This window comes from Geotrypetes seraphini, chromosome 2 (assembly GCF_902459505.1).
Source record: "Geotrypetes seraphini chromosome 2, aGeoSer1.1, whole genome shotgun sequence".
In the NCBI taxonomy this organism is placed as follows: Eukaryota; Metazoa; Chordata; class Amphibia; order Gymnophiona; family Dermophiidae; genus Geotrypetes; species Geotrypetes seraphini.
In genome coordinates this window covers 427660299-427676297 of record NC_047085.1, presented here as the reverse complement: position 1 = coordinate 427676297, position 15999 = coordinate 427660299, and the positions used below count along the sequence as shown (strand labels likewise).

The 15999-nt window shown below is 44.7% G+C and overlaps 1 protein-coding gene across 1 annotated transcript in view; it reads left to right on the top strand.

The window, feature by feature from the left end:
* Nucleotides 1-15999, top strand: part of ABCB1 (ATP binding cassette subfamily B member 1) — a 356266-nt gene that overhangs the window by 294189 nt on the left and 46078 nt on the right. Inside the window, exon 23 of the mRNA XM_033931220.1 lies at nucleotides 8446-8586. Within this exon, the coding sequence (XP_033787111.1) occupies nucleotides 8446-8586 (141 nt within the window). The remainder of the gene's footprint in view (nucleotides 1-8445; nucleotides 8587-15999) is intronic.

The following is a 15999-nucleotide window of genomic DNA, read 5'->3' as shown; positions in this document are numbered from 1 at the left end:
ATTTTTTTCTGGATTCTGTAAAACACATGGGTAAAACTTTAAAAGACAGAAATGAGGACAAGGTGTGCTGGAACAAATAACAAAATGCTGAACTGTTGAGAGTCACATGTGCATGTGGGTCTGAGCACAAGAAGGTATATTGAGTTATTTTTGATGTAACATCTAAATCCGAGTTTGGACATTTTATGCAAAATATCCAAAAATCCATTAGTGAATATGACCATTTTCAAAACAGAAAAATGTCTATCTTTTAATTTTGAAAATGACCAGCTCTTAGATGTGTTTCAGCTCAGTGCATCTATCCTTTTTTGAACTATTAAAAAAAACAAACCCCAAAGTTCAAAAGAAAAATGCACAAAACAAGTCATTGGGATGTTGGAGGGGCCAACAATTTTAGTAGACTAGCCATACAGACATCCCAGCAGAGCAGTGGGGCACCTTAGGAAGCATTTCAGTGAACCATATAAAATGTCCCAGGTACACATCTCACCATAACTCCAAACTCACCCAAAACCTACTGTACTCAACTATACACATAAGAACATAAGAATTGCCACTGCTGGATCAGACCAGTTGTCCATCATGCCCAGCAGTCCGCTCACACAGCGGCCCTCTGGTCAAAGACCAGCGCCCTAACTGAAACTAGCCCTATCAGCGTACGTCCCTGTTCATCAGGAACTAGTCTAACTTTGTCTTGAATCCCTGGAGAGTGGCTTCCCTATGACAGACTCCGGAAGAGCGTTCCAGTTTTCTACCACTCTCTGGGTGAAGAAGAACTTCCTTAAGTTTGTACGGAATCTATCCCCTTTCAACTTTAGAGAGTGCCCTCTCGTTCTCCCTGCCTTGAAGAGGGTGAACAACCTGTCCTTATCTACTAAGTCTATCCCCTTCAGTACCTTGAATGTTTCGATCATGCCCCCTCTCAATCTCCTCTGTTCGAGGGAGAAGAGGCCCAGTTTCTCTAATCTTTACACCACAACAATAGCTCTGTTGCCTGCAGATATCACCTATAGGTAAGTTCATTAGGTTTTGAGTGTGTTATTGAGGGTTCAAGTGTTCTACCCCAAGTATACTAGGTAGAGTAGGATATGGGTCTGGATCCCCATCTCTGTAATCACTGCACTGACCATTAACCGCCGCCCACAAAGGGATTTTCTCAGCTGCCGACAGTAAGGGTAAAAAAGGATTCCCTTACTGCCGAAGCGGCTGGGGATTCCCTATCAGCTGATGCCAGCTTGCCTGAATTAACGGCTGGGACAGTTTAGGCTTCCCAGCCGCTACAGGCACTGGAGGGGTTATTTTTGGCAGGAACTTTGCCAATTTTGTCTAGCAGACCCTCCATTTGCTCTGCCATCTCAGGTGACCTTCCCCCTGTCTTGAAAAAACAAGGGCAGGTTTCTGCTGGGTCCCCTGCTCAGGCAGGGGGGGTCCCATGGGGCCGCCAGGGTTTTTTTTCCCTGATTTATTTTTTGCTTTGTGCAGAGCTTATTTTCAGGGGTACGGGGGTTTTGAAGTTTGCCCGGGGGTCAAGAGAGTATCCTTCCAATCCATCCCAGACCGCCCTTCTTCTTCAGGAAGCTCAAGCTCTGCTTCATCTCTGTGCCATCGAGGAAGCTCCCTTGGAACAGAAGAGCCAAGGGGGTTTTACTCCCGTTACTTCTTAGTTCCGAAGAAGACGAGCGATCTATGACCCATACTAGATCTCAGGACTCTCAACAAATTTTTGGTCAAAGAAAAATTTTGCATGTTGTCCCTGGCATCCCTTTATCCCCTTCTAGATCAGAACGATTAGTTATGCTCCCTAGATCTCAAGGAGGCTTACACTCACATTCCCATTCATCCAGCCTCCTGTCAGTACTTCAGATTTCGGGTGGGGAATCTGCATTTTCAATACAGAGTGCTACCCTTCGGCCTTGCATCATTTCCAAGAGTGTTCACCAAGTGCCTGGTGGTGGTAGCAGCAGCAGCTCTAAGAAACCATGGTCTTCAGGTGATCCCATACCTAGATGACTGGCTCATCAAAGATTCTTCATCTCAGGGGGTTATTGTAGCGACGACTACGTGGTTTCTACAAAGTTTGGGATTCGAAATCAACTTCCCCAAATCCCATCTTCAGCCCTCTCAGAATCTACAGTTCATTGGAGCTATTCTGGATACTATCCAACTCAGATCATTCCTTCCTAAACAGTGTCTGGATGCTCTTCTTCATTTGTGTCACAAGGTGTCTTCCCTTCCTTCACTTTCAGCGAGACACATGATGGTACTACTCGGTCACATGGCCTCGGTTGTTCACGTGATTCCTTTTGCCTGACTACACCTCAGAATTCCTCAGTGGACCCTGGCATCTCAGTGGACGCAGGCTTGCGAACCACTCTCTCGACACATTACAGTCACTCCTTCATTGAAGCAGTCTCTCCACTGGTGGATGTTCTCTTCCAATCTCTCCAGAAGTTTACTGTTTCAGCCACTTCCTCATGACAGATTCCTCAACCTACGCTTGGGGGGCTCACATCGACGTTCTACGTACGCAAGGTCATTGGTCCTGCATGGATTGTCAGTGTCATATCAATCTGTTGGAACTCAGAGCGATCTTCAATGCTCTCAAAGCTTTTCAACATCTTCACGACTAAGTAGTCCTCATTCGGACAAACATCCAAGTCGCTATGTATTATGTCAACAAACAGGAAGGAACAGGATCTTTCTCTCTTTGTCAAGAAGCTCTGAAGGTTTGGGACTGGGCAATCCTCCACCGCACCTTCCTCAAAACTATCTACATCCAAGGGGCAAAAAACTGTTTGGCGGATAAATTGAGTCGTCTCCTGCAGCCTCACGAATGGACACTTAATTCTTCACCTCTTCATCATATTTTTTCTTAGTGGGAAACTCCTCAGATAGATCTCTTTGCATATCCCCACAATCACAAACTGCCTCATTTCTGCTCCAGGATATACTCTCCTCATCGCCTCGAGACATGCTTTTCTATTGGAATGGACAAAGCTCTTCCTGTATACATTCCCTCCATTCCCTCTCATTCTCAAGACTCTTGTCAAGCTAAAGAACGATCATGCCACCATGATTCTGATAGTTCCTCGGTGCCCGAGACAGCCTTGGTACTCCCTTCTACTTCAACTCAGCAACAGGGAGTCATACCTTCTACCAGTTTTTCCATCTCTGCTTACACAGAGTCAAGGGTCTCTACTTAATCCCAACCTGCAGTCTCTACACCCGACAGCTTGGTACCTTTCAACATAACTCCTCTTCAGGTGCACGTCTCATGACAAGGAGCCCCAAGTTTCCTCCTTGTCTTCTGTTTTGGATTATCTTTTGCACTTATCTACCTCTGGCATTAAGTCAACATCTATCAGAGTCCATCTCAGTGCAATTGCTGCTTTCCATCAGTCTATTGAAGGGAAACCCCTTTCTGCTCATCCTGTGGTTTCAAATTTATGAAAGGACTTTTCAATGTCAAACTTCCTCTCAAACCGCCTCCAGTGGTTTGGGATCTCAATGTTGTTCTTGCTCAGTTGATGAAGCCTCTATTTGAACCAATGTCTACGGCTCATCTCAAATATCTCACTTGGAAAGTGGTGTTTCTCATTGCCCTCACATCTGCTCGAAGAGTCAGTGAGCTACAAGCTTTAATTGCTGATCCACCTTTCACAGTTTTCCATCATAACAAGGTGGTCCTCCTTACTTATCCAAAATTCTTACCTAAAGTGGTTTCAGAATTTCATCTCAATCAATCCATTGTACTTCCAATGTTTTTTCCAAGGCCTCATTCTCATCCTGGAGAATCAGCTCTTCTTACTCTGGACTGTAAACGTGCTTTGACCTTCTACTTATAACGCACCAAACCACACAGATCTGCTCCTCAACTTTTTGTCTCCTTCAATCCAAACAAGTTGGGACATCCAATTTCTAAGCGTACCATCTCCAACTGGATGGCTGCTTGTATCTCTTTCTGTTATGCCCAGGCTTCACTGCATCTACAGCCCACAAAGTCAGAGCCATGGTGGCTTCAGTATCATTCCTCAGATCCATTCCTATTGAGGAAATTTGCAAAGCTGCCACCTGGTCCTCGGTTCATACTTTCACCTCTTATTATTGTCTGGATGTTTTCTCCAGACGGGATGGCCATTTCGGCCAGCAAGTATTACAAAATTTATTCTCCTAAGTTGCCAACACTCCCACCATCCCATTCTGGTTAGCTTGGAAGTCACCCATATGTTGAGAATAGGCTGCCTGCTTGTCCTGGGATAAAGCACAGTTACTTACCGTAACAGTTGTTATCCAGGGACAGCAGGCAGCTATTCTCACAACCCACCCACCTCCCCTGGTTGGCTTCTTTGCTAGCTATTTGAACTGAGGAGACGTGCCCTGTGCTGGGCAGGAAGGCACTCGCGCATGCGTGGTGCGGCAAACTCGAAACTTCTGAGTTTCTACAAGCAAGTCTGCTTGCGAGGCTGTCCGCATCCGGGCTCCGTGGATGATTTAACCCATATGTTGAGAATAGCTGCCTGCTGTTCCTGGATAACAACTATTGCAGTACGTAACTGTGCTTTTTGGTCTATTGGAGAGCATGGGCGGCTTTCTCCCTGGCTACCTGGAAGTTGTTTCTCTATGAGCTTGCGCTATTGGAACGTCGAGCAGTGGGGGCGCGGGAGGTGGGCAATTGGGGTCACTTTCAAGATACTTGGGAGATTTATTGGAATTATCTCTCTCATAAGGCGAGAAGCCTCTTGCTTAATTCTTTATTCCCTGGGGGTCTTGGTGATTGCTGAGGGCTATATTCTGTTGGGGCAATATATGGGATCATGCACGAACTCTTTATCTTTTATTATTATTTTTTTTTTTGTCTCTCTCTTCTTTCTATTTCTCTTTTCTTCTATTTCTTGGATTCTTGGCTACCCTGGGGTTTGGGTCTGTCCTTTCATTTGTTTGACAGGGGGGTTGGTCTTTGAGAATGGGTTTTCCTAGGTTATTGAAAACTTGTGTTGGGCACATTTTGATCTTTGCTGCTACACCTTGTTCATTAATGTTTGCTGTGTGTATTTTGGATTTGCCTTTGCTGCATTGTGCCTTTTGTTGGGTCATCCTATTCCTGTTCTCTGTGGCCTAATGTATACTTTCTGTTGTTGCCTAATAAAAAGATTATATACCAAAAAGAAATTGCCTAAAAAATTCACAGCTGGCCCTAATGCCCTAAAGCATGGCTGTCAGTGACTCAAAGCACCGCCACTGACATAGGCACCATATGCATGTTCTGTTTCATGCTTGAACTAAGCATGTGCAGAACGGAGCATGAACATGATGCTTGTGTCAGAGGTGGCATTTTGAGCTGCTTTCAGCTGTGCCTTAGGGGATCAGGGCTATCTCTGGATTTCTACAACTGGTGGTTCTTGGGTATCTGTGCCAGCTACAGGGTTAGCTCTGGATTTCTACAACTGGTGGTTCTTGGGTATCCGTGCCAGCTACAGAAAAATTACACAGCTTCTGAATGGGTCTGAAGTAAAAGTGGATGGGTTCAGGTCAGCCTTTCTCTCCTGTTAAACAACATTACTTGATGGAGTTCCTGCTTCCAGTTCCCAGTTCCCATGTGGTATATATCAGCCACAAAGCAGGAAATGGCTTTTGTCTGCAAGTAGAAATCATAGAGAAGTTGGGAGCGTGGGAAAACAGAAATGTTTCTTTGGCTGTGGGTTTTTTCATTTGTGTGATTTGTTTTACTGATAACATAGACCAGTGGTCTCCAACGCATGGCCCCCAAAGTCCTCAATTGAGGCCCTCAAACAATTGGCTGAAATGCTCTTCTACTACTATTAATTATTTCTAGAGCATTACCAGACGTACGCAGCGCTGTAAAGCGTCACAAAGGAGACAGTCCCTGCTCAAGTGAGTTACAATCGAAACAATCAAGACAGCCAAACAGGATGCCAGGGTAGGGGTTACAGTTAGAGGGGATGGTTAAACTGCCGGCTAAGGTGGTGAGCAGAGGGGAATAGGGTTATGAGTTGAAGAGTGTCAAAAAGGTGGGTTTTCAGCTGACTTTTGAATAAGGGAAGAAGCATGGCGGATGGACTCAGTTTATTCCAGGCATATGAAGCAGCAAGCTATAAAGAACAAAGTCTGGAATTGGGAGGATGAGGGTACAGATAAAAGCAATTTGTCTGAGCATCTGAGTTCTCTTGGAGGTGTATAAGGAGAGAGAAGAGAGGAGAGATACTGAAGGGCTGCGGAACAAACACACTTGTAGGTTAGCAATAGGAATTTGAACTGTATGCAAAAGTGGATATGGAGCCAGTGAAGTGATTTGAGAGAGAGGGGTGATGTGAGTGTAACGAGGTTGGCAGAAGATAAGTCATTCATCTTAACTTTTCTACAGATTGCAGTGGGAAGAAACGGTTCAGTGGGAGACCTGTTCTAGAAGTAGATTGCAGTAGTCTAAGCATGAGGTTACTAGAGTATGGACAAGGATGTAACTGTGTTAATTTCAATCTTGCCCACTTGATAAATAACTGTAAATACTCTCTTAAGTGTGTTACTCAGGTGTTTTTTAATGAAATTTTCTACTATTGACAATCAAAAATAAAGTAAGTTTTTAAAATATAACCTTGATGTGTGGTAGAATCAATATTAGTAGTAATTTTTAATGTTTAACACCCAGTCTGAACAAGCAGATCGAGGTGGAGGTACAAAATTAATATTTATTTATTTTTCTATACTGCTCTCCCAGGGGAGTGTGGAACAGTTTACATGAATTTGTTCAGGTACTCAAGCATTTTCCCTGTCTGTCCTAGCAGGATCACAATCTATGTAATGCACTTGGGACAATGGGGGATCAGGTAACCCATCCAGGGTCACAAGGAGCAGCATGGACTTTGAACCCACAGCCTCAGAGTGCCAAGGCTGCAGGTCTAACCACTGTGCCATACTCTTAGATATAGTGTGTGGCACAGTGGTTAGAGCCACGCCCTTAGCACCCAGAGGTTGTGGGTTCAAATCCCACGCTGTTCTTTGTGACCCTGGGCAAGTCACTTAATCCCCCTTGCCCCAGGTACGTTTTGTAGAGTATGAGCCCACTGGGACAGATAGGGAAAATGCTTGAGTACCTGAATGTAAACCACTTAGACTATAAGTGGTATATGAATACTTAAATAAATAAAAGCATGGTAAACATTGTCTGAGAGATGGCAAAACAGTCAACAAAGCATGGAAAAAACATAATATGACAAAACTTGTCATCATGACAGAGTTGTTCTCCAAACTCACACTAAAGTCCTCTTCTAAGGTAGTGTTGGAATTCTACTTCAACCAGTCTGTTGTACTTCCTGTACTCATCCTAGTGAGGCTGGACTGCATATGTGCTTTAGCATATTATCTAGATCAGTGGTTCCCAAACCTGTCCTGAAGGACCCCCAGGCCAGTTGGGTTTTCAAGATAACCCTAATGAATATGCATGGAGCAGATCTGCATTCCTGTCACTTCCATTATATGCAAATCTCTCTAATGCTTATTCATTAGGGCTAGCCTGAAAATCTGAATGGCCTGGGGGTCCTCCAGGACAGGTTTGGGAACCACTGATCTAGATCATACTAAACCTCAGAAAATCCTCCCTTTTTATATCCCTCGACCCTTACAGATTGGGGGTTCCCATCATCAAACATACTACCTCCATTTGGCTGGATGACTGTATCTCTTACACATTTGCTTAGGCTGGGCTGACCCTCTGTGACTGCTCACAATGTAAGAGTCATGGCTGCTTCAGTCCATTTTCATTCTGTTTCTACTGAAAAAATTTGCTAGGCAACAACTTAGTCTTCCATCCACACCTTGACTGCTCACTACAGTCTAGAGCAAAATTCCAGGTGAGATAGCCTGTTTCAGCAAATGGTCCTTCAAAATCTTTTTACCATGTGTATGCCAACTCTACCCTCCATCCCTTTTTTTCCCACCAGGCTCACTTTTCAGTTGATTACCAACTAGAGAGTCCCACATGTAAGAATATTATGTCTGCTTGTCCTTGAAGAAAGCAAAACTAACTTACCTGTAGCAGGTGTTCTCTAAGGGCAGCAGGCATATATTCTCACATCTCTCCCTCCTTCCTTTGAGTTGGCTTCTGTACTGTTGGTTCCACGTTTGAGCATCGGGCTGGAAAGTACCCACACATGCATGGTGGGGGCACTGTCTCAAAGATTTAAAATGACAGTGCACTCTGGCAGTGTCCATACTGGGTTCCATGCATCATGTCACCAACCAACATGTGAGAATATATGCCTGCTGTCCTTGGAGAACACTTGCTACAGGTAACTTTTTTTGCTGTATGTGCTTGAAAACACATGTTTTGCATGTAAATTTATGCCAGTGCTGCCTGATCCCTTGGAATTCTTGATTATATGCTTCAGTTATCTACCACAGTGTCCAAAAATGCTCTCTTTCTTTCTTCAGGAATTCTGTGAAGAAGGCACACATATATGGAATAACATTTGGTCTTTCTCAAGCAATTATGTATTTTGCATATGCTGGCTGTTTTCGGTTAGGTGCTTATCTGGTGTCAAACAGTTATATGGAGTTTCAGAATGTTTTCTTGTAAGTAATTATCTGCTTTTTAGTTTAATTGTGCCTGTTATACCTCTGTCTGCATGTTTGTCAATTTAAGTAATTTTACTGTGGGTAGGTCATAGAAAGTTTTTTTCTTGCAATCATTTGTTTTTTCTGACATTGGTTTGTTCACCTTTACATTCCAAGAGCCCTAAGGAGAATAACAAGCAATTTAAATAATTAAACAATATAACAAAACTAATTAGTGAATCATCAGGAGGCATAGGTTATAGCCTACCCAAGCTGTTAGTTTATAGGACAGTTTTCAATGGATTTCTGCAGGAATGGTTTAGCTGCAAATAAAAGTTCTCCACAAATTACTCTAGTCTTTCACTGGAGAAAAAGGCACGATTTTCCAAAGTTTCAAGTGTATTAAAAGTTTGTTGTACATGAGTATCAAATACTTCAGTGCGTATGACAATTTAAAATTGGGAGACAAAATAAAACAATTTGTACACATAAACATACAATGTATGTACACAAGTAATTAGAGATACAAAAAGGAAGAGGGGTGAACTACAATCTTTAAGTAAAGTAAAAGTACATTTAAGGAAAAACAACATCGGGTGGGTAATGAAGAATGTTTTAAAAATATGGCTAAGCCTAAAAAGAGGATAGGGGAGTTGTGACCTATACATAAGGTCTAGTTAAAATTAGGTATTTGAGCCTGGGAATAATGATAGATGAATTATCCTATGCGTCTTTGTACAGGTAGCATTTTAATGTGCTTTTGAATTTTTCTAATGAGGTTTCTCCATGTAGATAGATTGGTAAATTGTTCCAAAGCTGGGGTGCTATGAATGAAAAAATTGTAGCTCTTCTGGTACCTATTATTTTTAGAGAAGGGATAGTCAGCAAATGCTGTTCCGTTGATCTAAGTGTCCTGGCTGGAGAATATGGTATCAAAAAACGATCTAGAAATATTAGTGCGTTGGACTTAGGTGCCTATAATGTAGGCCTTTAAAACCCTGGCGCCTAAGTTTTAAGTTAGGTGTGATTCTGTAATAGGCGCCTATATTATAGACACCTATCTATTTAGACACCATTTACAGAATTTCCCCTTTGATGCCCTGTGAAAATAAGAATTTTAACAGGAAATTGGAGCGAAGCTGAAGCCTGCCTTTTTGGCTAAAATAAGTTTCTGCAGTCCTTAAGGTCTTTTTACTAAAGGGATAGGGAATGGCTTAAATATTCAAAGTGGTTTATACAGTAGAATGTTGATTATTTAGACTAAGCTCAGCAAAGGACAGTCCAGACAAAGAGAAATTCGGATGACTGGACATACCCTTTTGAACAGAGCATACATTCTGAGCATTGCATGTTGAACATTTTTTTTTTTTTTTTCAATAATATTTTCAACAAGAAAGGGGAAAAATTCCAAACTACAGCACAGTGTTTATAATACATATATTATTGTATTTCTTTTTTAAAAAGGAAGTAATTTTAATTGCTTCATTTCTATGCTGCAATATCACGTAGGCTCTTCAGACAAAAGTATCTGGGTTACCCTGCTCTCTTCCTGCTTTTCTAGCCAAGTCATTTCTGTAAACATTCAAAGGCTTCTGCATATGTTGGTCCCACATTAGCAGTAACCGGCTGGTCATCATCAATTTCTGATTCCTCCTGGTCCTTGTCTTGTACTGATTCAATAATTTCATCACCTATTATGATCTGATAACTTGGATCATTAGCGTCACTGCATATCCATTTGCTGACATTCTCTACATCAGTGTTCTTTAACCACCGGTCCACAGACCAGTGCCAGTCAGCAGAAAATTCCTGCCGGCCCACATAGGGCCGGCGAGATCGGATTGGAGCCATCAGCATCTGGGCTGCAACGGCAATGGGCGGCATCGGCATCGGGCCCCCCCTCCCGCGACACAATTCAAGATCGGCAGCGCCCCCCCCCCGGCACTCAAGATCAGCAACGGGCCTCCCCCCCAATGGCATTCAAGTTCAGAATGGACCTCCTTCTCTCCCCGGCATCAACAGCACTTCAGATCGGCAACGCGGTGCTCAATCCAAAGCTTCCCTCTGTCTCGAATTACCTGGGCGGAAACAGGAAGCTGAGTCAGAGGGGAAGCTTTGGGCTGAGCATCGCGTTGCCGATCTGAAGTGATGTTGATGCCGGGGAGAAGGAGGCCCATTCCAAACTTGAGTGCTTTCGCGGGAAGGGGGGGGGAGACCCGTTGCTGATCTTGAGTGTCATCGCGGGGGGGGGGCGTTGCCGATCTTGTTGCCAAAATCAGAAAGAAAGGTGAGAGGAAGGGGGAGGGATGGACCTGTGGTGGATGGAGAGATTGAAAGAAGGGGCAGATGATGGAAGTGGGGGGGAAAGAGAGAGAAGGGACAGATGATGGAAGTGAGGATAAGGGAGAGAGAGAAGGGGGCAGATGATGGAATTAGGGAGAAGGGGGAGAGAGAAGAGGGCAGATGATGGAAGTGGGGAGAAGGGGGTTGAGAGAAGAGGGCAGATGATGGAAGTGGGGGAAAGAGAGAGAAGAGGGCAGATGATGGAAGTGGGGAGAAGGGGGAGAGAGAAGGCAGATGATGGAAGTGGGGAGAAGGGAGAGAAAATGCTGAATGGAAGTGGAGAAAGAGAACACATACTGAATGGAAGGAGTGATAAAGAAAAAGGACATATACTGGAAGGGGGAAGAAGATAGAGTTAGTGAGATAGTGGAGGGATGAAGGAAAGAGGTGGCATGCTGTGGGTAGATACAGTGAAAAGAGGGAAACTGAGGACTGCATAGTAAGAAAAAATTTAATTTAGATGGAGGCAGAAAATAAAGAAGGAAGACCAGAAAGAAAAGGGAAGAGAGAGAGGAAAGAGAGATGCCAGAGAACGGGGAAGGAGACAGATATATCAGATCTGAGCGGAGGAAATGAGAAGAGAGAGATGCTAAAAACCACAGGGGGAGAGAAAGAGAGATGAAAGGAGAAAGATGCCAGACCATGAGGGAACAGAGGGAAGATGATGGATGCCAGACCAAAGGGGGTAGGTCTAGAGGAGAGATACCAGGGGGAGACAGACAGTTTCTGGAAGAGGCAGACAGTGGATGGAACGGGCAGATGCTGGATTGAAGAGACAGGGCAGACTCTGGAAGGAAAAGAGTGAAAAGAAGATGAAAGCAGAAACCAGAGGCAACAAAAGGTAGAAAAAAAAATCATTTTATTTCTATTTTGTCATTAGAATATATCAGATTTGAAATATATATCCTGCTAGAGACATAACTGGGGACTGCAAAGCCCAGGCAGTGATTCTTTAGCTTCCAGCTGGCTTAGGGCTCTCTCTGACCAGGGGGCACTCCCCTAACACTATTCCTGTCATGTGTGATTGCAGTATTCTGTTAGCATGATATTTCTGTGTAGCATTCTGTAATAATTTGGCTTGTTCAGTTTTCTTAATAGTAAAGGGGATATATGTGAAGGGGAGGGGAGACAGGGGTTTTGTTGGTCCTTGCTCTGTATATTTGTATTTATAAAATGACAATTGTACAGAATATTGTTTCTTTTTATACTTTTAATAAAAATATGTTCAATATAAAATCATAACTGAGGCTTGTGTGGATGGGATCAGATGGTTTGCGGGGACCAAGTTCGCGGAGATGGGACGGAAATGTTTTTTTAAATTTCAATCTTAGTAGCTTGCCGGTCCGCAAAATAATTCTTTTATTTCTACCGGTCCACGGGTGTAAAAAGGTTGAAGAACACTGCTCTCCACATTACAATCAGAGTAGCCAGGTACCTGTAGAACATACTTTGCAATGTTTTTAAGGACTTTATCTTCTCTATGTCTTTCTGATTTGTTTAGAATTATGTTCCACACTTTTTTTTTTAGGGTTTGTTTTTTTAACTAATTTCCAAGCACCAGCAACCATGTATGAACAATCTTTTCTATTCAGTTATTTTATAGATCATGCCACATTCATTAATTATCAGGGAAGGGCTGTGGCTCACTAGTTGAGCTACTGTCTTTCCACCCAAAGGCTGTGAGATCATATCCCAGTGTTGCTTCTTGTGACCCTGGGCAAGTTATTAAGGGCTATATTCACTAAGCAAACTGATCGTGTACCGATCGGTTTGCGAGCCCTTTGTGACCAAATTTCCCTCCTGCACTTTTCACTAAGGCCTATAGCGGTCCTCCCATGCAAATTAGTAAAACCCCATGCAAAATAGCCAAGCGATTGATTCACTAACAATTGCTTGGCTATTTTGAGTCGGATTTTACTACTGACAAACCCGACTGCTGCAGACCTGAGTTAAAGTCAGGTCCGCAGGCTTTTTGACAGGCCTGCCTGTCTTTTTTATTCATTTTCTCCATGGCACAGATATTTTGCGTGTGTTACACACGCAAAATATCTGCCCCATTAAAAAAAAATGAATAAAAAAGAGAGGCAGGCCTGTCAAAAAAAATATGTACCCCTCACCAAAACGCACTCCCCAAGCATGGCTGCCCCCCACCCCCGACCGGCATGGCCTTCGCCCTACCTCCCTCCCTGTGAACAGCACGGTACGGCCCTCACCCCACTCCTGGTCCGGCCCTCGCCCCCCCCCCCCCACCTGCAAGGCCCACCCCTGGCACCAAAAATTTGGGAGCGGGAGGGGTGCTCAGTCCCTCCTGCTCCTAGACCTCCCACCCTCCGGCCCACCCCTGGTCAGCCCAGGCGGTCGGACCTGGCCCACCCACCCTGGTACCTTTGAAATAGTTGGGAGCAGGAGGGCTGCCCGGTCCATCCTGCTCCTTCCGCCAAGGAGATCCATCTTCTGGAGCAGGAGGGGTGCTCGGACCCTCCTGCTCCTACAACGATCTTTGGGAGCAGGAGTAAAGTCTTCCTGCTCCTGTTCCCTGCCACTGCGCAATAGGGACCTTAGGCCTTGCCCCGGCGCATCAGCTGATGCATGGGGAGAGGCCTAAGGCCCTGATTGGCTGAGGAGCCTCAGGCTGCTCCCTTTGGAGGGGCCTGGGGCACCTCAGCCAATGAGACTTCCTTAGACTCCTCCCTAAGGAAGTCTCTGATTGGCTGAGGTGCTCCAGGCCCCTCCAAAGGGAGGAGCCTGAGGCATCTCAGCCAATCAGGGCCTTAGGCCTCTCCCCATGCATCAGCTGATGCGCCGGGGTGGGGCCTGAGGCCGCTATTGCGCAGCAGCGGCCCCGGGGAGCAGGAGCAGGAAGATTTTACTCCCGAAGATCGTCATAGGACAAGGAGAGTCCGGGCAACCCTCCTGCTCCAGAAGATGGATCTCCTTGACGGAAGAAGCAGGAAGGACCGGGCACCCCTCCTTCTAACTATTTCAAAGGTACCAGGGTGGGTGGGCCGGGCCCGACCGCCTGGGCTGACCAGGGGTTGGCCAGAGGGTGGGAGGCCTAGGAGCAGGAGGGACTGAGCACCCCTCCTGCTACCAACTTTTTGGTGCCGGGGGTGGGCCATGCAGGTGGGTGGGGGGGGGCAAGGGCCATGCCAGGAGTGGAGCGAGGGCCATGCCGTGCCGTTCACGGGGAGGGAGGGAGGTAGGGCGAGGGCCATGTTGGGAGGGCCGTGCCGTGAGGGGGGCGAGGGCCGTGCAATGTGGGTCGCAGGGAGGGAGAGATCTGAGCAGGGCAGGCAGGAGAGATCAGGGCCTGGGGGGATGTCGGGCAGGGCTGGTATGTTGGGCCGGTGCCCAATATCTCTTTTCCCTGCAGGCCTGCTTTAAAACCACAGGCTTGCACTGCAGGGAACAGCGGCAGAGAGCAGGAGAGTCCGGGAGCAGGCAAAAGAGATCTGGGCTGAGCCCTGACAGCAGTGACAGGAGGCTGCTTCTCCTGTCACTACTGTCAGGGTGTGTGCATGAGTGGGGATCGCTCTGGCCATGGGTAGGGGACGTGCTAATAATTGTCCCCATTTGCATGCTGGCCTTTACTGAATTAGTCGGCCTGCATACAAACAGAAATGGATCGTGCACGGTTTGGAGGTTTAGTGAATCCTGGCCTTAATCCTCCAGTGCCCACCACTTTGAATGTCAGCTTTGAAATGCCAAAGCAACAAGTTCCCATTCCCATCAATATCAGCCAGTAGAATTTTTTTGTAACAATTGTTTCCTGTAAAGTCATTTCAAGGAAACAATAACTCCTTGATCCATTGGCTGCATTACAGATGTCACTTTTGGAGGAAGAAAAAGCACTTTCAATCCACTTTCCTCTCACTCTAAACTTTCCGTCGTAATAATAATAATATCTTAATTTTTATATACTTCAATACCACAGACTGTTCAAAGCGGTTTACAGAGGAAGAGACTGTATACAGACATTGATATTACAGAAAACTTTTGAAATGACATTAGCATGTTAAGGTTAGTCAGATTTATCTGGAGGCGTTTTGGAGATGCATCAAGGTTGAAAATTTGTCAAAGAGATAAGTTTTGATTGACTTTCTAAAAGATTGATAAGAAAGTACATTTGAGATGAAGTTGGTTAGACATTTGTTTCATTTGCCTGCTTGGAATGATAATGTTCTATCAAGGAATCTCTTTTAGATACAGCCCTTTAAAGATGGAAAAGTGAACAAGTAGGATGTAGGATGTGATGGTGTATTTTCCAACAATAAAAGGACTTTTCCTGTATAAAGCTGAAATCTTTTCACTTCTGGTGTGAAGCAGTTGTCATACCAGTCGAGGAAAATTTCACAATTCATCCAGGCTTACTTTTGGCTTCTGTATAACAGTGATAGCTTATGTACATTTTTGAAATCACAAGGGTTTTTAGATTTACCAATTAGCAATAACTCCAACTTCTTTATCACCTCTCGAGACCAGTATAGCCTTCACTGGGTAATAATTTACTTTGACCAGCAGGTGGAGACTGAGACCAAATTTTGGTTGTAGTACTAAATAGCTGTTTTCCCTCCAGTCTTTGCCCAGTCTCTCAGCAGGTGAAGGTGAGCTGTGCCAGTCTCCCCTTATTTAGGGCTGTTGGAATTTGTATAGCGCTCCTTGTCTGGAGCAATCACTTCTGGGTTCAAGTCATCCAAAGAGTCTGTCACACAGTTTGGGGGGGAGAAGTCATAAGGAGAAATTAGGTTGTTACCTGCTAATTTTCTTTCTTTTAGACCAGGGGTGCCCACACTTTTTGGGCTTGCGAGCTACTTTTAAAATGACCAAGTCAAAATGATCTACTAACAAAAAAATTTTAAAAAAACACAAAGCACACTGTACGCAGAGAAAATGTTAATTATCATTTATATTCTGGGTTTTTTTTCAAAGAGATAAAGGCAGATGACTTTATGCAATGTCACTTCAGTAACAACCATACAAAAATAGACAAATATACACCCTCCCTTTTTACTAAACCGCAATAGCGGTTTTTAGCGCAGGGAGCTGTGCTGAATGCCCTGCGCTGCTCTCAATGCTCATAGGCTCCCT